Source organism: Lonchura striata, chromosome 20, assembly GCF_050655825.1.
Source record: "Lonchura striata isolate lonStrDom1 chromosome 20, ASM5065582v1, whole genome shotgun sequence".
Lineage (NCBI taxonomy): Eukaryota > Metazoa > Chordata > Aves > Passeriformes > Estrildidae > Lonchura > Lonchura striata.
Window position 1 is genome coordinate 12657706 of NC_140722.1, and position 24899 is coordinate 12682604.

Consider the following 24899-nt stretch of genomic DNA (forward strand, 5'->3'; position numbering starts at 1 on the left):
TGAGATGTGAGTGCATTTCTTGGTTAATGAAACCTGTCCCATGTGTACGCACTGTTGACTGTCAGACCAGGGCTGAATGTGGAATTCTTTGTGCTGTGTAGTAGAAGAATCTTTAAAATGTGCCATCAATTGCTGGAACTTCCCCTACCTATGGGGATATAGGACTTACAGGGAAGCACCTGAGCAGAGTTTTGTGTTCTTGGCAGCTTCACACCACGGTTGGTCTTGTCTTACCTGTGAACTCCAGTCTGCTGCACATCTCCCTGTGGAAGCTGAGTGTTGGAACTTGGGAGCAGAGACCAGTACTTGCTTTGGCATTGCATAAACAGCTTTTTATCTCAGGGAATTTTTAAGGAGAAAGAAAGAGAAACTGTTTTTACACCTGTTCCATATTTATCAATAGACAGCAGAGGCTCAGAACACTGTGGCAATTGTTACATTCCCTTCTTAAAGTGAACCAAATGAACAGAAATTGTTAAATGCCAGAATACAATACAGCTTATAAAGCCCAACTGCCATCAGGAAACTGGTGCTGATTGGGCTTTTACATATTTTCCTCTTGCTTAGGAAAGAGAATTGTAGTCAGCTTGCAATCTTCCTGACATTGTTCCTGATGGAAGCAGACAAAAAGTACCAGTGAAACAGAAGGGCTGCAATTTAGTGAATTTATGCAAAACACAATCAGCATTCGAACTGGGAGTTACCAAGCAGAAATGTATTGATAGAAAAGCCAAAATACTTTGTGCATAAAATGTGAAATATTTAAACAGGATTTCAAAGAGACTCCTGGAATTCCCGTAACTCTAGGCCAGGTAAGATTCAGGAGGAATTTTGTCACTGTCAAACTCACGAGGAGGGGCAGAGGGGCTGTGATTTAGTTGCCAGCACTCATGGTAGGAAGAGGATGGAGAGGGAAGGGCAGTGAGGAGATGGCAAAGGACTGAGAGAAATAGAACCCCAGATGAGCTGGAGCACAAAATTCCAAAGGTAGTCTGTCTGTAGCATGTCCACAGATTCTCTGCCTTCATTTTCTGAATTTGCAGTGTTGTTGGGTTGTAACCACCAACTGTGTTCAAAAGCAAGCAGAAGCCAGCAGTGAGCTGTGCCTGAGGATCTGCTGACCAGTAAGGTTTAGGGAGGGTGGTGGTTTGCAGAGGGGAGCCAAAAGTTATTAATTTCCTACTCTGCTTCCAGCAGCCTGTTTAGATTGGTTTGATGCCTAAGCCAGGCTGCAATTGAGGTTTGTGCTTTGGTTTCCCTTTAAGTTCCAGTTCTCTGTACACTGTTCTGTTTGCAGCATTTGCTTGACATGACTGTCTGGTGTGGGTTGCTGGTGTTTTTCTGGAATTCCTGTGTGTACAGAAGCTAATAAAGGAACTGTCAGCTCAGAAGGCCCATAAATACAGTTCTAGTGGCTTGGGACAAGAAATGCAGAGATCCCTTGGCCAAGCCTCTTCCATGGAATTTCTGATGCTATTTCAATTCATTTGGTTTCCAGTAGCCAACAACCACTGGGGTCAAGCAGAAGTCAAGGTATAAAAATTCATGGCTATGAGCTCCCTTACCTATGAGCTGCCATATGTTAGAGGAATGATCTAGACCATAGCAGTTGTCTTCTGTCCCCTGATGAGTGTTTGTATGCATAATTCAAATGTGTGTGTGTTTGAATTCCAGCTTTTATTGATTGAATTGGGCTCTGATAATAAACAGGATAAATAAATCAGAAGGGAGTTAAAGCACTGATGTGCTTGGGGGGTTGGAACTAAAATGAGTGCAGTGACCTCGAGCAGGATGTAATTTCAAAAGTGCCTGAAATATGCTGATGACACAAAATAAGGCAGGGGAATTTGGAGGGGCAGAGGAACAAAACAAACTCATTCAAAGTGATTTGGATTTATCAGGATTGCAGGCAGGTAAGTGGTTTATGCAGTTTATGTAGGGAAGTGTGAGGTAATGAGGCCAGGGACCAAAAGTAATGAGAGTGCAGTGAGAGTGGTGTGGAATGTGGATCAGAGCTTGTGGGAGGGCAGGTGCAGCACTTGTCATTGGTGTCAAACATGCAGGAATCCTCTGACACTGCTCTGGCAAAGCACAGACCTTTCAGAGGTTGAGATGTGTCTGGTGGTTTGTACTTGAAGAGAGGAGAATCCAGCTTTTGATGTTGCAGCAAACATGAACTGAGCTGCCTAACAGTTCATCACACTGATTTCAGACCTAGAAAAATTTAAAAATGCATTATTTTGGACTGATGAGTGCCCTGACAGCCACAGAAAAGCAGAGATAAATTGCTGAATCCTTCCAGCTGGCTAATCTAGAGGTGGGTTCTGTGGTTTTGAAAGTACTTGTTTTCTTCTGGTTTTCTTTCCTTTTTAATCCTAATGTCTATTTTAATTTTTTTAAATGTTTCATTTATCTTCTAAATTGTAAGCTTTGCATTTTTCCTCAGTTGTGGCCAAACAGCTTTTGAAACCAAATCAAAGGCAGAAACAATAAAAGGACAGCTCTGTGTTGAATTCCGTCGATGTCCTTGCAGCTTTTATTATTTTGATATAATCCATATTACTTGTTCCTGTTTAAAAGGGCTTTCTCTAACTTGACCTAAATGCCATTTTTACACTTATTTTTCACTCAAGAAATTAGATATTTGAAAATATAATTTTCCTGTCTTACCTTTCAGTGTCCCTGTTTTACATATATCCTGAAAGATTCCCAATAATCCATCATTAACAGTATCTTAATGCCTATCACAGAGACTTCTCTTTTCCTTTGAGCTCTCCGTGCTGCATCCCAATCCTTTATTGTCTGGAAGTCACAGGTTCAGGTTGCCACAGCTGAGTAAGACAGTGAGGAGCTAGAGGGAAAGCAGAACTGGGAAGGACAGAAGCTAAGGCAAGTCACAAATAACTTAATCTCCTACCCTAATCCTCATGTCATATCAGAATTAAATCGGGAATGGTGAAAGAATCCTTGGGGAAGTAAGAGATGCACTTGGGATTTTTTCTTTTTGGAGTATCTTCAGGGGTTTGTGGCCTCTGACTGACACGGTGCCCCTGCCTGGGATACTGGGAAATGCTGGATGCCCTTTGAGATGAGCTCTTCCCCCACCCAGACATGAATCTTGCTGTGATTTTGGTGTTGCTACAGTAATAAGGACAGAAGGGTGCCCTCCATGTTGTGGTATCCATTGGTTCTCCACAGCAAAGGATCAGTGTTGGCTTCAATCTGCAGCCTCAGAGTTCTGTTGTCAGCTCAGGCTGTTGTCACACACTTAGCTAATACCCTCCAGTAATTTTATTTCTTATTCACATGCACACTTCATGTCCTTAGTCATTAGACTGAAAAATGTTAACCTTGTCATAGTTAGTGACTGGAAGCAGAAAAGTCCATTTAATTCTCAGGGGAATGAATTCTAATTTTCTGCTTGTCAGAAAGTGGCATTTTACATATTTTTCTCTTTTCTTCCCCACCAGTTTTGTGCTAAATTTAAATGTGTATGTCATAGGAATAGACCTGTAGTCAGTGCTAAGCACCCCAAAAGCCTTGGCAGGGCTCCAATGTCTGAGAGTCTTGACCAAGAGCTGCTGTTAAAGCTCATTTCAGGCACTGCAGAGAATGGGGGGGGTGAGATTGGAAAGTTAAGAGATAAGAGGTCAGCACAGAGGGCACATTAACATTGCATGTCAGGATGCATTTTTCCCCCCAGCAAATATTGAGGATGAAAAGCAGCTCATCTGGAATAAAATGTCCAATGAAGAAATAAATTACGTTAATCAAGCAGAATAGTACTAACATTTGTCATTAAGGTGTGACATCTTCTAATTAGTGCCACAAACTACTGTGAGCCTTTAAAAACCATACTGGTGGGAAGGGAAGTTGTCTGCAGATACTGTGTTCCCTGTTCTATGAAAGGGAAGAGCTTGTCTTGAAAAATAGATGGCATTTATGGCAAAGAGAAATAATCCTCCCACAGATTACAGCTGTTCACTGCATTGTTGTGCTGGTGGTCTTATCAGTGGATGTTTTATATGGTTCTTTTTATTTTATTTTTTTTTTGAGCATTTTCATCAGGCTGTTCTGAGGAGGACATTGTGTACTGGGAGCTGGATGTATTTTGAGAAAGAGACACCACTACAAAAAACTCCGAGTTTAAATTGCAAAGATGGATGAAGTAAAAATGAGGGATGGTTATTTTGCTTTTTACAGATGGGAGCTGAAGCAGGGAAGGTGAGTGTTGTGGCCAAAGTCACCCTGGGAGTCCGTGGAATTGCATCCTGATCTTTGAAGTGCAGTTCCAGTATTTTACCATATATTGTCTTCTGTTCCCTTGCTGCTGAATGTGGATTTGATATGCACATGTGTAATGAGCCAAGCATGTTCTGCATATGTTTAGCCAAATTGTGACCTCAGGGACATAAGGGGAGCACTCCCTGGTCTGGTCAGGAGGGCTTCCATGGCTGGGCTCATCCAAGGACTGCAAAGCAGTGTTGGCATTTATGAAATTAAAGTTTGGTGTTTTAGCATCTCTGGGTTCTGGAGAGGCCTGGCAGGGCAGTGGGTGATGCTGCATTGCTGATTGTGTGACCCCTTGTACTGTCTGGGCACCAGATGCTGCTTAATGATTAGTGTGTAACAAATTAATAAATCAATGCACAGATAAATAAACATCCATTGCAGGGGCCTCTCAAATCTCTCTCCTCTGGGGGAGAAGGGAGACCTGCAGGCATTACATTCTTCACTGGACACAAATGCCTCTAGACTCTGTGCTATCCTGACACCTTGCAGAGGGAATGTGTACTTGAGATTAATTATATTCCATAGGTGGTTCAATATGTGGTGGAAAAAACCTGACATTTTTGGCTTAGTTTTGCTGTGTGCAGACGTTCTTGCAGAGAAGGATGAGTGGTCAGCACAGTCAAAGTGGGCTCAGGAGGAACAAGTCCTGCCCTGAAGGGCTTTATCCACAGGGTCTCATTGCAGACAATACCTTTGAAGTCTAAAGATAAGATCTTATTGCCCAAGCTCCCTCTGTAGCTTTGTGGAGAACAAGGAATGGTGTATCATTTAAAGTCTGAATTTGGACTGCAGTCCTGAAAAATAATGCATGTGGCACATCAAACACCAGAGGCTGACCTGAGCCTCTCTCAGCCAAAATCAGGCAACAAATTGAGTTACTGTGTTGTCATCATTAGGCTGTCAGAAGCACAAAAACTTCTGTGCATCTGGCCTTGTTTTTCAGGAATAAAGCATTTAAAGTTGGTGTGATATATTATGGAATGCAGGTAATTAATGTCCTTGTAATAACCAAAGGGAGAATTCAGACAGAATTCAGATGTGGTTTCTGAATCTGTACAAACACCTACAAATCCAGAATGGGACAGGAGAGTAAATAAATCCCTGACTGGCCTGACTGATTTTTCCATTCTTCTTACATAAGAAATGTGTGTATATTTCTGTGCTATGCTTGGTCTATAATTTATGTATTGCAATAAAAAATATACGTGTGCATAATTAGATGGGACAATAAAGAAAAGCAGTTGATGAAATTGAATTATGCATAATAAAGCTGTAATTTTCAGGGAAGGCTTTAGAGAAAGTGAAGCTTGTTTGTTTTGTTAGTGTTGTTAAAGACCTGAGCTGAGACTAGAGTCTTGTAAGACTTTGTATTTTTACATCTCATGGGCTTTGGGCAAGACCAGGTGAACAAACCAATATTTTGGAACCTGAGGTATAGGATAAACTTTGCAGTCTGCCCTTATGGGGACTGTTCAGGAGGCTTACAAGACAATACTGTGTATCTACTTTTCCACAGTAAAAATGCATAAATCATCATTACAGAGCCCTTCTTTAAATGAGGAAGATTTGGCTCACTAGGTTTGAAAAGCCATTCTCATATTTGGATGCCTTTACACATCCATGACTATTCTGCATGTACTTTATTCAGCTTCAAAACAAGTCCACCACACTGCCAAACACACACATGAGATGCATGTAAAATACATTCAAAGTAATTGCAGTATTTATGTAATTTGGTGTCCTGTGTGTTCCAGAAACCCTCAACAGCTGGTTAACCCCAGCAGGACCAGCGAGCTGAGAGGGGCACAGGGAGTGCCAGGGTGTGGCTGCCCAGCAGAACCAGCCAGGTCCTGCCTGTCACTGCTGCCAGGTAAGGATGGATTAGCAGTGACTCCAACAGTGCAAATGAAAGGAAAATGGAAAGCAGATTTAGGAAATTCTTTCTCCTTTGTGAGTCTTTCAAGTGTAGAATTCTGCATCTATGCATGCAGGGCATTTTACTTGAGATTTGTTGAGTATGAGGAAGGTGGTTCACTCTCAAGTTAAACAGCTCTGGCCCAAGTTGGAGGAGTAAGGCTCAAGCTGTCCATTGCTTGTGGCTATCCCAGTAAAATACTGATTTTGCTCAGCACTCCTACTTTAAACAAACAGAAGGGCAAACAAACGAGGAACCTGGTTTGGTCAAATCTATGGCAAGAGCTTTTCTTGTTTGCACATAAGTAACTGGAATTATTGTGGACACAGCTTCTGGGAGAACAAAAGCATCAGCAGTGCTCTTTGGGAACCAGGTTGTTGTCCAGTTTGCACTGCAGTGTGTTCCCTTTACCTGGCACTTGGCTCAAGACTCCCAAAAATTGTAGGTTAAAGTGAATTCTCCTACTTTAAATATTCAGGGCCCATCTCCTGGAGCAGAGTTCTCTGACCCAGCAGCACCACTGCCCCGTTGTCCTGTGCAGAAGCAGCAAAGCCAGCCTGACTTCTCAGGCCTTGGGCTTAAGCAGCAAGGGCTGGTTTGTTGCCATAGAGAGCTCCCAGCTTTGCCTGTGACTACAGGCAGGGAGGAAATGAGATGAGGGAGAAGATCTCCATGTCCAAGTGAACCCATAAACCTTGTCCTTCCTCATGTGCCAGTCAGTTGGATCTCAGCATCTCCTGAGAGACTGTAGATATGTGGGGGTTTGTTCATTAACCGGGGCAGTGCCAGGATGGAAGCTGTAACGCACATGATGGGAGCAGAGAAATCACACAGCTTTTGTGAAACAAAGGACATGGCTGGGCTCTGGCAAGAGGAGCATAATGTGTTTGTATTTTCCAGACAGGGATTGGAGCTCACTGGGTTTTTTTTGGGCTCTTGTTTTGTTTTTGTTGTGCTCCAGCTTTTAAGGATGAAAATGTTGTGTCTGACGCGTGTCAGCGAGCAGAGGAGATTCACAAGCAGAGCTGGGCTCGTCTTGCTCCCCGGTGAGGAATAAAAGCATTGCCCGTCTCTCACTTCGGGAGGAGGAGGAGGGGCTGCGGGGAGTGAGAAGGCATTGTCGGGTTCGGGTCAGGCTGGAGCATCGCGGATTCGCCGGGTGTCACTCGGCAGCCTGGAGGCATCGCTGGGAAAGGCGCAGACAGAAATGTGCGTGCAGGGCTGCGGGGCGAGGGCTGCCATGGCTTGTTTGGGTGCAGGGCTGCTCTCCACGTTTATGATCTTTTGAGAAAACAGTCAGGAAAATGGACTGAATAAAGAGCCCTTTATTAAGGAAGCAGAGAAAATGGCCACTTCTTCAGCCCTGTGTTGGAACTCTAAATGATGCTGTTAAAAATTTAGATTAACAAGAGTTGTGTCCACATTTAATCCCAATCTGGTACCTGCAAATCTGATTTTGCACCCAGGGAAGCTGCTGTCAGTGGTGCTGGGGGGAGTGAAGGTTCTTTGTTCTGTTTATTTCTTCATGGTTGCATTTGTTTTTGTGCTTTGAAGTCTGCAGATTTATTTCAATATTTAGTGATTTTTTTAGTTTATTTCACTTCTTTAGTGAGGCAGATAAAGCAGTGAGGGGGAAAATATGAGGAAAGGAGCTAAATTCAAAGTCACTTGGGCCACATACACAATCTGTGACCACAAGGTGTAAAGGTGTAATTTCTGTTAATAAAAGCACATTATATTGACCCATCTCTTCCAAATTTCAGCTAGATCTCATATGGAACTGCAAGGTGCTCACCTGAAATAGGACACATGAAGTTAACAGAATTGTTATGTTTTAAAATTATTTCTCAATACCATTAGTCTTTTCCGTCTATGACTGAGGAATGATGTTTTGTTCACTTCCAACCCAATCAGTTTCACAGTACAACACCATCAATTTCCAGTACAGTTAAATTTATTCCAGTACGGTCCTGTGAAATGGTCTGACATGCTTTCAGCTAAATGACAATTTGATGGGATGTGAAAACCACAGGAGTCAGGAAGAAGGTAATAGTCTGTGAGCAGGCCTTATCTGTCTTGCTACAAGAGCTCGGCTTCAAGGGGAACAAAACACAACACACTTAGAACCTAAAGCACGGGAGGGCTGGGCTGGGCTTCACAGAGGTTTCTGATCTGGCTGCCAGTGACCCTATTAGATCAATGTTTGTCACTTTGCTACCTTGTACAGTGTGGAAGGAACCAAAAAGAATCCTTCACTAAAGGACGAAAATTATGTGTGTGAATGGGGAACCTTATGTCTCTGAAAATTATAATAATGTAATCTACATCCTCTGCTTTGTAAGGAAACAATCTCAGAACTGAAGTTACCTCAGGCAGGCAGAGCAGCCAATAGGATGGACTGGAAACAGGAGTTTGCTGCTCAGGCTTAGGACTGCAGAGTGTCATTGGGATGTCACAGATGTCTCATGCAGAGCACTGAGGTTTATTCTCCAAGCTCCCTTTTAGGCCTTGGATCACTTGTCTGTGCACAGACTGTGGATGCTTTTCACTTTGGTTCTTTCCAAATGTACAGCAACTCTTCTATGGTGATTGCAACCTCAACGGTGCAACTTACTCAGAATCACCAACAATTATGATCTAATTAAAAAAAAAAAATCTTTATTCTCTGTAAAATTAATTTTAAATAAATAGCAATCTTTTGACTCTGGGTTCCTGGTAAAATATCTTGTATTACTGAAATTATAAATGCCAGTTTTGTGCCAGTTCTAACAGCACAGAAAAGAACACATTGTGAAGCAAATCACCAGGTTTTTGTCCCCCAATTTTGTTGTTTGTTAAGTGAGTGCTTGTGAAAAAGATAATTTTGATTTCATTGTTCTTCAACTTAAATGCAGCTGCCATTTAAGCCTTTGCTGTTATTCCATCACACACCCAGAAGAGCACCTGCAGGGACACATCCTTGGTGGCAGATGTGGGGCTGACCTGCTTCCAGCTCTGGTGCCTGGGTATCAGTTCCAGTAACATTTCTGTGTGTGCAGTTCTGAAAGACCCTGCACAGCTCTTCTGTAAAATGAGTCTGTTAGGAAAGTTTACCTGAAAACAACACTAAAGGCCAGATGGCTTCAGCTTTCTGAGAAATTTTTGTCAACCAAGGAAGTGCTCTGCAGCTCCCTATGCTCACTAGAAGCTTTGCAAAAGACCAAATGAAATTTTGGTTGGAGCATCAAAGACATCTAAATACACTTACATCTTGTTCTCATATTTTGGTTCTGCTCCGACTTGCACAGAAACACAGGTCAAACACTCTTATGCAGATTTAAAATTTTATACAGATTTAAATTTGTTTTGTTCTGCTGCACTTTTGAAGTGATTTAAATTTGTTCTGCAGCATGTTCTGTTGTATGCAGAGTTTACTGACACTGTCCTGACCTTGGAGACGTGTGATATTTTACATGTACAGTGGCATTTATGTACCCAACCAGGCTCCAATAAATAAGTTAATTTCCACAAATTAAAGGCCAGGTTTCAAACATAACAAGGTGATACAATGATTGTGTAACGACCTTTAGGATTCACAACTGGGGCAGATGACTGAGCAGTCCTTTGTCAGCTGCAAATTCACAACTTCTACAGATTTTTTTCATGTAAAATATTAGAAATTTTGGGGGAAAGTAGTCAGGTTTGTAGTTTCACATAACACCAAAACCCTGAATACATGGGACAAATAACAACTGACAGATTTATCATAAAGAAATGGCTTGAAATACTGGGTTATATTCTTTGCACATTCCAAATTAGCATCTATCAAAGTATCTCCTGGAGTAGAGGTACCTTAAATGACAGAATGTACAATACAAAACCCTTAATGTCAGGACAGAGTTAATATTCAGACATTGGAATAAGAGTCAGGAATGTCCAACTGTAGATGCTGGACAAAGGATTTATTTTGGTTTTCAAAATTAAACCATGGGTCATCTGGATTTGGATTTCACTTCATACAAACATCCAGTGGGTGTTTGGTGTTTTGATTCTTTAATATAACTCTTTAAAAGCCAGTGAAATTCCCTTTTTATTTGGCCTGAATTGATGTAATTTAATTGCTTAAATGACACATCAATCATTTTTATACCTGTTTATATAAATCAGACAAGAATAAGATCTTATGACCTTAAAATAAACTGATGAACCACATACCACATGATTTAAATAAACAAGAGATACAAACCTGGCAATGACAAGAAAGCACACTGAATTTAAATATTTTTCTTACAATTATCTTGGCTGTCCAAAGAACAGTGTACACAGGTTATGGTTGGTAGCTAAACTACCATTTATCTTCAATTTTCAGAGTCTGATTCCAAGTTATTCTTTATTCTGGTTTTTAAGTAAAGTGTCTGAAGTTACTTCTGCTATGTGTTCTCCTTCTGGGGTAATCTTTCCAAAGGATATGACTCACTTCTCCATTATTTGTAAAGAGTATGGAAAAAAAGTAAAATATTATTATTTTGTGGGCATTTGGAAATGGATGTAAAAAAGAAAAAAAAAGGTGGGATGTTGATCATTGTGAGTCATTTCTTGGGAAGAAGGGAAGAACAAACACTGGCTGCTGCCTTACTACTGCGAACAACACAGACTTAGTGCTGACTCAAGCAGAAGATATTGATGGCTGCAGAACACAAAGGAGACCTTGCAGCACGGTTAAAGAGGAAAACCTTTCCCCTCTAAGTGATAAGGAGTTAGAGGGAGCTGCCTGTTTTGATTTCTTGGAGATTCTTTTTTGCTTAAACAACCTTCTGGTTTGAACACCTTAGCCAGTCAGAATTATATTGTGCAAACAGTCTGCTGCAGCTCAATGAGTTTCCTCCTGGGTTTCCAGAAATCTTCAGGTGCACAATGAAGAGCAAGAGTGAACTCAGGGCACTGAGGGAGTGACCCCAGTAACTCCCAGAGCAATCAGCTGCTGGCTCTGAGCATCTTTCCCTGGTTGGTGCAAATACTGGTATACACAAAATGGAAACAATCCATTGTAACCCATTTGCATACTGATGGAAAAGCCCTGTTTTGATACCAAAACTGAATTTCCAAAGTGACTCTGTGTCACTGTGGCCTTTGTGTACTTTATTTCTTTACTAGGAACTACTCACTTATGTGTGTAACTGCACAACATACCTGCAAGGCACACATTTTATGTGTATTTTATGAGAAGAGGTTTTCATGGAGAAACAATTGTAAAAATATGCATTGTCATTCCAACCTCCAATGAATATTTTTAAATTATAGTCTTATTAGTGCTAATAAAAATAGTACATGCTCTGTGATCTTTATCTGAGTTTATTCATTGTTATTTTGAAGTTACAAGCAGAAGCTCTGAAGCAGAGTTAGCAGCTTGGATGCCATAGATTCAATGAAGTAAAATGAAAATGTTCACACTTCCCCAAAATGATTGTGGATTTTTACATAAATAGCAGAAATGCTCAACAGTCCACTATATTTCCTTAGGAATGCAGATGGATCTTCGTGCCTCTTTATTTCATAATGTCACTCAGAGGGCTCACATGGTCACTTCATACTACAGACAGCTCCTTTGCAGCTTTGGATTTGATAATCGTATTCAAGTGCCAGTGCAGGAACACCTGACCTCCAGCCAATAAAGCCCTGGGTAGTTTTAGGTACTGGAGGAGATGGAAGCACCTAAAATCAAAGTAACATGTAAAACTGAATGATGAAAAGGTTTTTGGTTGAAGTTTCTATCATACAACATTTGTCTTTTGTGCTGTAGTGTTCTAAAACCAACAATCAAGTCATTGTTTAGTAGTGTATGTTGGAATGATTTTTTCCCAAGTTTGGTTCAATACTAAGGGCTTCAATTGTTTAATATTATTAGAATTTAAAAAATTATTATTATGTATAGAAAAAGTTCAAGCCAAAGATAATCATCGTCATCTTTAAAACTAACTAATTTCTGTAAACAAGAGAAATAGTGTTCCCTCCTTGCTGTAATATATTTGGTAACAATGCCACTATGGAATAATAATTTTAAATCCAAATGCTGAAGAAATTACTGACCAAGCTGGCTTTTACATCAGAACTACTTATTCATTCTACCTTCCTTCTACTTTAAAAGATGGGTGAGCAGCAAGTTAATCTGCAACTAATCTAGCTAAAAAGGAAACAAAACAAAAGCCAACAGACTCTGTTCAGTGACTGCTGTGCTTACTTTGGCTGAATCATCTCAATTGGGCACGTTCTATCATTTCAGCATCTGGGGACTTAGCAGAGAAATACACAGCAAGAGAACAATGTTTCAGTTCTCTTGCCAGAGTTGCTTCACTTTGTTCTTTGGCCAGGATAAGAAAATGTTTATGATATTTAGGTGGAGCAGTTCCTCAGAAAAGATAATTTTTATGGCCAAAAGTGCCACCCACTGAGCAGGATAATGAAGGAAATCATGTCCCACTTTCAGTCTGGGGGAGGGGACTATGCAGAAGCTTTTATTAGTCTAACCTAGAGAGAACAGATTTGAGTGCTACCACAAGGTAAATGTGCAGAAAGACAGTTCTGAAAAGGATGTATGAAACTTCACTATGAATATGTAAAGGATGACCTAAATCACAGCTAACCCTTCTCTTCCTCCCAGTTCTGAGGTGAAATGGAAACTCTGTGCAGCGGGCTCTGCTCGCCTGTGGAGCAGCTGATAACTGCAGGATTTGTTAAAGCACCAGCACCCTCACAGAGCTGGGACTCGACAGAAACTGCAACTAGATTGAGACTGGAGGTTTGGGACAAAACTGAAGGACAAGTAGCAGTAATGGCAGAAATTATGCCATTTCATTTCTTTACCACACTCAGCACTAGCTCTGAATTTTTATTTTAATTTAATCTCAATAAAAGCTTTTACTACTTCCTTACCTTATCTCCCCACCCTTGGAATCCTTTGAAAGAAAGCTAGTTCAGCAAGGAAGAATTTCCAATCTCCTTTATTGGACTAACCTTCCTTTTCATTAGCATATTCTGCTTCCCCTTTTGTGAGTAAGTTCCTCTCCAGTGTCACTGCTTTAGCTGCCTGTGGACTCACCCTATTCACTGGTGATCCTGACACACTGTATTTATAAATTAAACCATCAGTCGCATTCTACTCTCCAGCTGTTTGACAACTTTAAGACTCTGAATATACATATAAATCATATAAAAGAAAATAATTATGACTTGGCTTATTAGAACTGTCTTCTTACTAATTTGTGGTACTGAAGAGGACAGTGGTATTGTCTCTGACAAAAAGCAGACTCTTAAATAAAGGTAGAAAAATTACAACCATATCCAAAGGGCAATTCCTTGTCTTAAACAAATGCTTTTAAAGCATAGTTTGGCTTTCAAATGCAGTTTACTTTGACCTTTAACTAAAGACCTCCCTCTATAAGACAACTGGTTTTCAGAGCTTGTGTGGTTTCTTAAAACAGATGTTGTTATATTGCAATTTTAAAATCTAATTTTCTAACCTTAATGTATTTTTCCACAGGTGTCACAGGGCGAACTTGCAGGTGATCTGGAAGCTGTAGCTTGGGCTTTGCAGCTTCTTTCTTCTCAACTCCAAGCAACTAAAACCAAAACATATTTAAAAAGTGGACTCTTTATCTTTAGAAATATACTGTAATATGTGATATCCACACCATTCCCCTCATAGTTGCATATGAACTTCCTGTTCTTTCCACCTCAAGCAGGATTACTTATTTCAGTGCTTTGGAAATTACTGGATTTTTTTTGTTTCAGAAGACATGCACGCTACATTTATAACTGCAGGGACTGCATCAGTCCTGTTCTTTAGCAATGAAATACTGTGATTCCAAATGTAACATCATGTGCTACTGTATTCTAATATCTAAACATCACTGAGAAGAGACATCTCTCCAAACATTTTCATTTGTTGTAGATTCCCCCACTGACAATTTAATTAGCTGGAACCTTTTCCCCTAGATTTTTAAAATACCATATGGAGAGACAAAGGGGAAATATTTTCCTGTCAGTGTGCATCTAGTACTTGTTAGCACTATTAGGAGTCATGCTTCTCAAGAGAAATATATCAGAATATGCACAGCATATAAATTACCACTTGATGTATTTTATTCAGAAGAAAACTGAATATTTGAACCATTTCAAAAGTAGTGCAGTTGCTACCTTAGATGCCAACGTAGTAAAGCATACTCAGTACACTTCTAGTCTTCTGTGCTCTCATAATTTTGTGTCCAGATAAATTTTATGCACAAGTAGATTTCATGTGTTGCTAATAAGCCATATTACATGCCATTCAATTTTACCTCTTCAAGAGGTGTTTTCAAAAATCCCCATTTATCAGCCCATCTCTTTGCAGCATCTCCTTCCCTTTCAACATGCTTCTTCCTGAAACCAACAAAAAATATTTAAGATTACTTTGAAAACTTTCATTAAAAAAACCGCCGAACACACCAACCAAGCTGCTGATGTCACAAAGCACAGCAGTTTAGCTGGAATCTTTAAACTTCCATCTCAAAACAGCAAGTTTATGCACAAATTATCATTAGCTGAGTCAAAACTAATGGGAAAATACATTCCAGAGTTTGAAATACTGCATGTGAAACAGTGAACGGTGCATGCAAACACTGTTTTTACACATGAAACACTGCATGTGAAACAGTGAACGGTGCATCAAACACTGTTTTTACACATGAAATTGCATGTGAAACAGTGAACAGTGCATGTAAACACTGTTTTTACACATGAAATTGCATGTGAAACAGTGAACAGTGCATGCAAACACTGTTTTTACACATGAAATTGCATGTGAAACAGTGAACAGTGCACGTAAACACTGTTTTTACACATGAAATTGTATGTGAAACAGTGAGCATGTAAACACTTTCTACACATGTAAACGCTTTTAAATCATGTTAAGAAGCGGAGGAGGTTGAAAAGTAAGCACCAATGTAACTTCAAATACACTTTCATTTACTGTGCTGACTGACGAGATGCCCCCGACCCCGCACCCGGCGGGGACGGAGGGTCGCATGGAGCCAGCTCTAAAATCCCTGACTCTTTTAAGAGCATCCCCAGCTCGTTGAACAAACAGAACTCTTCCAGCGCGGAGCTGCGGGCCGGGAGGGGAAGGCGGACGGCGGCAGCGCTGCCTGCCGGGCTGTTACCAGTAGTTGTCCTTCGCGATGAAGTTGGTGGGCTCCATCGGGCTGGCCCCGGCGCCGGGGCCGCCTCAGCCCGCCGGGCCCGCGAGCCGCTCGGGCGTTGCGGGGCAGCGGCGGCGGGCGGGCACAAGATGGAGGGAAGGCGTTCGTGAAATGCTGGGGCGTGCCCGCACGTTCTCCGAGGGGAAGGATCCCCTCCTCTCCTCCCCTGGGAGCTCTGCGGCGGCACCGCAGCCACATCTCAGGGGGGAAAAGCAAAGTAATTCCCACTCGGGGCTGCTTTCTCGAGGCCCCTCAGGTGGGCACAGGCAGGGATTCATGTGGGGGGCACAAGGTGGAGGGAAGGTGTTCAGTGACATGTTGGGGAGTGCCCACACACTCTCCGAGGGGAAGGATCCCCTTCTCCTTTTGGACCTCTCTGCTGGCACCGCAGCCATGCCTCAGGGGAAAAAAAAAAGCAAAATAAATCCCGCTCGCTGCTTTCCCGAGGCCCCTCAGGCGGGCACGCGGCGGTCAGAGGGACAGGGATTCATGTGGGGGGCACAAGACGGAGGGAAGGTGTTCAGTGACATGTTGGGGAGTGCCCACACACTCTCCGAGGGGAAGGATCCCCTTCTCTCGACCTTTGGGAGCTCTCCGGTGGCACCGCAGCCATGTCTCGGGGGGAAAAAAAATAAAAAACCAAAATAAATCCCGCTCGCTGCACACGGCGGCCAGAAGAGGAACGGCCTCGTGTGGGCGGCGCAAGATGGCGGAGGGGCGGGCCTCAGGTAATGGGCGGGGCGTGTGAGAAATAACTCGTGAAATTCATTAACGTTGAAAGCGCCCGCACGATTTTTGAAGAGAAGGATTACCTTCTCTTGTGTTTTGGAAGCTCTCAGGTGGCACCACTGCCATTTCTCCGGGGAACAAAGACAAAAAATTCCCCCTCCTTGAAATTCCCCCTCCTTGCTTTCTTGAGGCCCCTCAGGAGGTCAGGGGAAGTGCTCAGTATTTTTTTTTGTGTGTCCTTAAATGAAAGGAAAACTCATTTGGGTTAAGGTGGTTGAAAGCTTCTTTTTAACCCGCTGTCCTCTTCTGAGTTCCTCTTGCTACACACCAAAATTGGTTTTTGATAATTTCATTGGGAAACAACACCAGTCCTGTGAAATAGAGTGTCTGTCTGATCTATTTTTCTGATAAATGTCCCTCACAAGCTACATGCCTACGACAGCAGTTTTGAGAAAAATCTCAACATATTTTATGGCTTCTACGTGAGAACCTAGAATATATTTATGGCTTGTAAAGGATTCTTTGTGTTCCAATATATTAGTTTTTTTGGTAATTTTATTTTCTTGCATTTGCTGGGTAAAGTATTTCAACAATGACTGGAGCCAACTGGCTCTTTGCCCTCGTGGATTTAAATGGTTCCCCAACCTCTTTCATGTTGTCTAGAAATTGACTTGTGTAAGCACCCTGAAAATAGTTAATGGGACTCTCACACTACTGGGCACTTATTGTCCTTTTTAGAAAATAAATGTAGGAAGCTTTTTACTTCAGCTGAGTGGTTTACAGGCAGTGTGTTTGAATGTTTAATTACTAGACTTCTTAAAAAAAAATCCGAAGTACCTAAAGTACTTAAATATTTGAGTACAAGAAGACTATATACATTTATTAGTTATTTTAGAAATACTAAGAACCTCTGTTTGAGTAAGAGGAGAATAAAAATGCCTTCTGTAGTTCTAAAATAGCAATTAATACTATTCTTCTGGGTCTCTGAAAATCATTAGAGTATCAACAAATGGAATATTTCAGTAACACATCATTTTTTGATTCTCTAATTGATAATTAGGCTTGCAATTAAATCAGCTGGGTCTCCTATCACACCCATAAATGCTTGCTTACTCATCGTCCTACTTAATTAACTCCTGCTGCTTTGTCACATTTATCTCAGGAGTTTTCTTATTGCGCTGATGCTTTCCTTGAAAAAGATAATTTGTTAATGAAACAATCAAATCTGCAGTTTACCGTGTCAGGGCTTAAAGTGCACCAGCATTTGCCAAGAGAGATGAAACTTCTCACACTAACGCTGTGGGAATTGGACTTTGTCGTGTTCGAGTTCAGTGTGTGCCCAGGATGTCCCAAACGTTCCTGCGGTGCTTTGGCTTTTTTTTTTGGATGTGTTGGGGCAGCAGGCAGCATTCTGTTGGGCTGGAAATAGAGCAAGTGCCCTCCTCTGCTGGCAGGTAACAGCAGAGAGGGAGGGGGAGCGAAGATGTCCCCAAGGAAATTTGCAGTGGGGTGCACCAGTGTGTGTTCTGTGCGTCTCTCGAGGCTGCACCTCACACCCAGAAGTGCCGTCTTCACATCTAAAATTTGAAGAGCAGCTTTGTTATTTTCTTTCAGCTGCACTAATCTGGTGTCTTCCCCTCCACATCAGCAATGTCAGAACCTCTGAAAGTGAAGGTCTCTGCTGAAGTGTTTATAGATCCATTTATAGATCCATGTGTATTATTGTAAATGCAGGAGAACCGGGTGGAAAGAAATGCTGATGTCTGATTCCAGTTCAGAAGGCTGGATGCTTTCTTTATTATAACTATACTATAATACATTAATATACTATTTAAAGGAGATACTAAAACTACAAACCTACTTTTTCTAACTACCAAATTTAACTCAGTCCCAACTCGTTCCCCCTTCTCTCAGGTCCAGCATAGGGGGATTGTATTGGCCATCAGGCTCAAACAATCCTCACCAGAATCCAATCAAGCAATCACCCTAGGTAGACAACTTTCCAAACACATTCCACATGGGAAAAACAAGGAGCAGAAATAGAAATTGTTTTCTCTTTCTTTCCTCTGTGTTCCTCTATGAAAAAATCCTGAGAGAGAAGAATGTGCTTTCCACAGTGTATCTGTGCTTAGGCTTTTGCATTGAAGATGTTTGCAAAAAAATATTATTTAGTACTGGCAGTTTTGTGTTTGCTGCTCTGCAGTTTGCAATGTGAGGTGTGGAAGTTTAAAAGAGGAGTATCTGAGCATAACTTTGGTGTCTTTTTGTAATGTTTTTACATAATATTTCCAATGTAGGCAGCCCGAGACTGCCTTGTTATGATTACTGTGATTTAAGTAATGAAATCCCATTGACACAGACTGGTTTAATGCAAAAAAGCCCTGCTAAAGTCTATCACATCAAGACCATGTTAATTGAAGTTCCTGAATTTCCATTTATGAATGTAATCCAATGGCCTGGTTAGAATCATTATATGTTGTGGCAAAATTTAGAACTCTCATCTTATTGTGGCTGTAATTATCCAGTGGCTTTTGAAACAGAGGGCATGTTTGTTTTCCCAATGATAATATATTCCTTTTTTATCCATAAAATGGCACTTAGAGCTACAGCTTTATGCAGATTTCTGTGCTTGAAAAATTCAGTAATTCCTGGAATTTTATTTGGTGTTGAGCAGATTAATTACTTTTTATTCAAACTAAAGATTTACATGAGAGACTGCTTTGCAGTAAACCTGATGGATACGCTTACATTTCTGTTGTTCTGGGTGGAACTATACATGCCCTCCAAACAAAATTATTTGTTTTATGGAGACCTTTGTCACTTTCAAAATGCAGAAGTTGTCTTAAAACCCCTGAGTCCCAGGCATTGTCTCGGAGCACAGCTCCCCAGTTCTGCTTGCAGAATGCTGCCCTGGTGCACTTTCAAAGAATACAGCCACCACTTGTAGCCACTGGAGAAATTTCTTGTCAATGCCCATGTGCAACACTTAACAGAACTCTCCTGCTGGTATGAGAACTTCCTAGGCAACATATGAATTAAAGATGAAGAAGACACAATTTTAAATTTTGTTGCATTGCATAAGTTGAAATCGAACTCTTCATGGTCTTTGAAAGTATTTTTTTTTTTTGTTTCAATACAGCTCATGCTTCAAATTAGAAAGTGTCTCCTTTTTTCCTTTTGCCTGAAAGGCAGGGGGTCTGGGACATTTTAATAGCTGTCATAGCCTGCTCTGCAAATATATTATTGCTGCACAATAGTTTCTTTGCATGAGAATTGCTTAAATGATTCAAAAATGATTGGAAAATATATTTCAAGTTTTAATTTTATGCACAGAACATTAATGAGCAGTGCCCCTTAGAGACTTGCTGTCAGTTTAACATATTCACAATAATCTTAACACAGATGTTATTCCATCGAAATCCTTTTAGAGGGAAGAAACCAGTAATTTTTCCTTAGAGAATGTCAGAAAATATGTTATTGTTGAAAATTACATTTTGATCCCGGAATGCCATGTAAAAAAATCATTGCTAAGAAGAATAAGTAGCACATTGTTTCTGAGGTAAAATGCATGTGAAACTTTCTTGAGTCTCCTGTAAATTTTAAAACAAGTGAATGTTCTGTTAGTCTCATGCAATTTTGCTTCCCTTGAGGGTGATTGCAGGCAGTAATGGGATATCAGCATCTAATTGTATTCTAATTTAAGAGTATATTTGTTATAAGTTCAAATTTCTCTATTTGTAGCCATCACATGATGAAGTTATTGTCTCTTGGATACATTTTCCTCTACGTTCTGTGAGCATATATAAATTAAAATACTTGCTAGAAAGAAAGTACATACTTAGAATAACAGTTTTTGTTGGAAAAAGCTTTAAGTACTCTTTCTGTTTTGTGTTCTGTGCTATGCCTATGTTTTCTTTTTTCTCTTTGATGCACTCATGGTCTTGCCTGAGAACAGCTCTGAAATTATGCTGGTACTATAAAATTATAAGATTGTAAATATTATGTTGCTCAATATTGGAGGAAGATTTTTCTGTTCCACTTAATCTGAACTGAGGTTGATCTCCAGTGGAGGAGCTGTAGCCAAATTCCCTGGAGAGACCTCAGGCGTATGGGAGCGGTGTGTGGGTACTGTGAAGGAGGCCATTTGGGAAAGTGTTGGATGACTCAAATCAATGGTTCTGCAATTTTCCCAGGTTCTAAGAACACTTCTAGGACTGCATAATTCAAAGAAGCATAGTTGGGAGTGGAGTGCAGAGTGCACCATCAGTTCTGTGCAGAGAGAGCTGGTTGGAATAAGTCCCATCAGATTTTTTAGAAGTTTGGAGGAGGAGGAGGGTGAAACATGAGGGTGCAGTTTACCCATGACCAAAAGCAGGAGAATTTCCAGTTCTAGTCAAAGAAATGTTTCAACCTCTTCTTGGGGAAAGAAGCAGCTCCTACAGCCCCTCAGTGGGTACTTTGACAGAAGGAAAGGTTGCAGTTAGCTAACACACAAAGTGGGATCTGGGTTTCAAGTCTATTTGATGAGCCCTGATGCACGGAATGGCAGAGATGATGACTGAGTGAAACTTCAGCATACTGCAATGGAATATCCTCTATGAAACTGTATTTAGTTTGCAGAGGTAGATGTCTTGATCTCCAATAGCTTTTAATTTTTCTACTCTGTACAGAGAAAATCTCTGTTTAGATTATGGTAGAAAATAGCTGCAAAACTGTAAGCATACACAAAAAAGGCAACATTTCCAAATCTTTGCTTTAAATAGGATATATTTTACTTAAAGTAACAAGCCTGGAGAATGAAATTCCATTCTGTTGTGGAATACAAAGAGAAAGAAACACATTCAGCAACAATCTGTTGTTTTAATAGCACAGCAATGGGAGGTCTTGGGATTTAAATTATTCACACTGTCATACTTGTGTCTAGGTTCATCCTATTTTATAGTTAGTTGCACTCAAAAATGCTCAGTTTTTTGATGTATGCACTATAGGTAATGTTGCCATAGTGAAAATGGGTGTACAGTGCTCTAGTGGGAAAAAGCATAAATCTATTTTCTCAGTATCAGTAGTATTGGTATTGGGAAAATACAGGCTGTTAGTATTAAATTTAGGTTAGGATCTTGTTGCTTTTCTTTATCCTGAAGGTGGAAAATATTTTTTTCCATTATAGATTTGGAAAAAGTATTTATTGTTATTAGCTTCTTCATTCAAGGTTTGGTAGCTTTCTTTGATCATATTTGCTGCTCTTTATGTAAACTGTGCCTTTCAAATGAACCTGAAATGTTCATTGCTGTAAGGAAAATCAGTGCTTAAATAGGTGGTGTAACATGATATATGCAATAAATGGTAAATGATTAAGCACCTTAATGTATCTATAGACCTTGGTTTAATAGTGCTTTGACTAACCTGGATTATGACTTATAATTTGACACATACGCATCCCAATTCAATCAAAACCTCTTTCAGTGGCATCTTAAATAGTACCCACTCATGCAGACTTTCACAGTAAAGTAATTATGGGGGAAGGGGGAGTTGTAAGAACAGAAAGAAAGTTTACTCTTCCTCTTTATAGTGAAAACAAATGTGTTTTTCTCCAGAATCTGCCAAGCCTGTGTTTTAATGATTTAACAGATGGAGTTGGCACATGTGAACCTGGAAGATGCATCTGTCTGATTTTTCCAGTCTGAGGATTTTTTAACTGCATTAATGGCACAGACAATGGTAAAATATCACCTCCCCAGGCTGCTTTGCTCTCCTAACACATAATGTCTTTTAAGGAAAAAAAAAGTGATAGGAGACTGGGGTGAGCAAAAGGCCAGAGAAATGAGGATTTGAAAAGTTTAATATTTTCTGTCTTTACTGCATTAAGCTTTTAAGCCTTTCACTTTGAATTTCCTGTGTATATGGTGTGGAAACAGAAATTCTACCCAGGCAACATTATGTGTGATCTCAGGGTTCTATTAATTAATGGTTTTAAATAAACACCATTTAAATAAGGAGACCAATAGCCACCAGTGCTTTGTAATGAGTAATTGAATTGAAGTGTTGCTTTTCCAGTTTGATAATTTTAGTTTATGGGGGTTAGTTCTTGCAAAGGTTCATGAAAATCTTTAGATTTAGCAACCTCATTTAGTCACTTGTACTGTTCATTCAATAAGGCAATGCAGATGCTTAACTGTTTGGAATGAGGGCTTTAATTTGAATTTCTTTTGGACTGTAAGCCTTAGCACTCACCTGGATTTTCTGCTGAAACCAATGGAATACCTGTGCTAAAATCCTGAAGTCTCTTGGTTGTTTGCACTGAGCTCTGGGATGACTCTGCAGATGACCCAGTGTGGTCCTTTCTACCTGTCCCGTTCTGTGAGTCTGAAATGCCTCAGCAGTTCACAGGAGTGAAGTCAATGGTGTCTCTGTAAGAAAGTCTTGCTTCTGAGGAAAGGCTTGTCCAAGGGCCATGCCAGTACTCCTGTGAGCTGCCCAGCTGCTGGCACGAACATGAGGGATAAGTGCTCTTGCTTGTGGAAGGGCCATTCATTCTCATTCTGTTTGTCAACAAAAGTGTTGTGATAAAATGAAATTATGTGCTCTGGGCTGTGAACTGTCCAGTAATTGCTTGAACAGCACCATGCTTTGTGGTTCACATCAGTTTTACTTTACTACTGCTGAGAAAAAAGATTTCAAGAGGAACTTTTTCATTGTTAATGAAATTAGCAGAGCTTTTCTGTCTATCACTGAAAAAAATAAAAATGACAGTGAAAAGGGCAGAAAAACTTTTGCAAATGCTCCAGAGTCTCAGTTTTATATTTTGCTGGAGGAAAAGGTCTAGTATAGAGCTATACATCAGAAATGACTGCAGTGATGTGCTTCACTTATCTATCTTTGGTTCCACACATAACACACTAGGATTTATTCACTGGTCGAATGAGGGATGGTATCTCTGTGAAATTTGCTTGGCCAGTGTTATCACATTATGAGTTTTCAGAAAAATCTATTGAAAGTCCATGCAGATATCCCACCTGCACTTCCTGGTGAAATGGGGAAGGAGGTGGAGCTTGTGGTTCTACAGCTGTGTTGTCTTCTCTCTCTCATCTCCTTCAGGCTCTGTAGCACTCCAGTGTTGATGTCATGGACCTCTTTGAGACTCTTAAATTATTGAGACATATTGAGTAAACTTATAATTTGAGGCTGCTTCTCCATTTCGTGGCATTTTGTATAGCTTACCTTGCCTGTTTCATGTGTCTAATGAAGACACACTTGCTCTGGGCTATCCACCATCATAGGATTCACAACCCTTTGGAGATGCTTCTTTCACTTGATGAAGTTTAGGCTGCCAGCTTCAAATAAATTCATAGCTTCAGGCCATAGTTAGGTGGGCTCAACATTACTTCTGCTGCCTGTCATCTAAGTACATGAATAGGAAGGTTTCAAAATGCCCTCACAAAGTTCTAGAAAAAGACTTGAGCCAGTGAGGAATCAGACACATTTATTTCAATAGACTTATTCCTCATTCATGTTAGGTAGAGACAGAATTTCTCTTGATTTTTAGTGAATCAGAAAGAGTGTTAAGAAACTCCTGCATTCAGAAGTGCTCAAGTCCCAGATAGAAGGTGCAAATTTTCTGCAAGCCTGGGATACTGAAAATATCACTGCATTAACCATAGCAGATATTGCTGTTTATTTTCTTAATGCCCTTTTGTATTTTAACAAGTGGCTGTAATAATTTTCATCCTCATTTTAAAGTTTGATTAATTGGTTCATTGTGTTCTTTCTTCAGAAGGAAATGTGTTACTGATATCCTTTGGTATGAGTGACATATGGGTTCTAGCTGAAATGATAGAACATCCTTTCATTTAGCAAAACAAAAATATGCTTGGCACTCTGTTCTTCTTTGCTTCTCTTCCAGCCAAATTTAATTTGTGAGAGTGATGTGGCTTCTTTGTCATTGATTATAGTGACAGAGCTTCATCTGGGTGAGATTCTTCATGCTTGTGAGGTGAGGTCCATAGGTTGGCAGCAATAATGAGAGAGGTGCTGTTTTCTCTGTTCTCTTCTGCCAAAGTGTTTAATGTTGCAGCTCAAATCAGCCAACAAATAGAAAAGGATGGAAATATCTGAAAACATGGAAATGCCCTGCTCTGTATGAGTTCTTTCCTTCCTTACAAATTTTATGGCTATTTTTCTTTTAAAAATTCTGTTTTATTTTCACTGTAAGGTGAAGTCTGTGTTAAAGGAAATTGCCTTGAAATGCAGCAATGGAAGTGACTTATATTCTCTAGGATTCAAGCCAGTTAAGAAACTGGATGATTCCAGAGTTTTTTTGTACATGCTTTGCTGTATGTGAGAATACATCCATTATGAGCCTTCATTTCAAGCCCAAATATTCTCTCAACACATTGAACCCTGTTATGAATGAACATGGTGCTGTTTGTATCCACTGACTCTTTCTTCCTTGTGTGCTTGTCACAGCACTGTTAATTGTGGGTCATTATTTTAGGAATCTTTGGAATGTCATGTACATTTTGCCTCTCCAACAAATTCCAAGTTTCAGGGCTGTTGCAAGTTCAGGAATTTTTATTAGCTTTTAATTCCTTATTTTATTTTGGACACTGGTAGGTAGGGTACTTTATTAATTCAACTGTAGTTTTGTACTAGGTAGTTGAGATTATTTCCATCATTCAGAGAAAATAATTTCTCCATTATTGAAGGATGTTCTTATGTAAAACCATTAAACACATCATGCAAGCTGAGTATAG

General features: G+C 40.3%; 1 protein-coding gene and 1 long non-coding RNA gene across 3 annotated transcripts; one reads left to right on the forward strand and one right to left on the reverse strand.

The window, feature by feature from the left end:
* The first annotated feature begins 119 nt into the window (after nt 1-119).
* LOC116184374 (uncharacterized) lies at nt 120-11394 on the forward strand. The gene is made up of 3 exons (XR_014949696.1): nt 120-4224; nt 6048-6163; nt 7170-11394. It is a non-coding gene; the product is annotated as an uncharacterized LOC116184374 (long non-coding RNA).
* A 129-nt stretch (nt 11395-11523) lies between these two features.
* On the reverse strand, nt 11524-16123 carry CIMIP1 (ciliary microtubule inner protein 1). 2 transcript variants are annotated; one of them, XM_085558288.1, is made up of 4 exons: nt 16002-16123; nt 14521-14602; nt 13705-13803; nt 11524-11899 (listed from the first exon to the last, which is right to left on the reverse strand). In XM_085558288.1, the coding sequence occupies exons 1-4, from the start codon at nt 16031-16033 to the stop codon at nt 11768-11770; spliced, it is 345 nt and encodes a 114-aa protein (XP_085414414.1). In that variant the 5' UTR covers nt 16034-16123; the 3' UTR covers nt 11524-11767. The 2 variants fall into 2 exon arrangements, with proteins under 2 accessions (XP_085414414.1, XP_021409244.1); XM_021553569.3 differs by lacking the exon at nt 16002-16123 and adding an exon at nt 15382-15546.
* Nucleotides 16124-24899: the final 8776 nt, after the last annotated feature.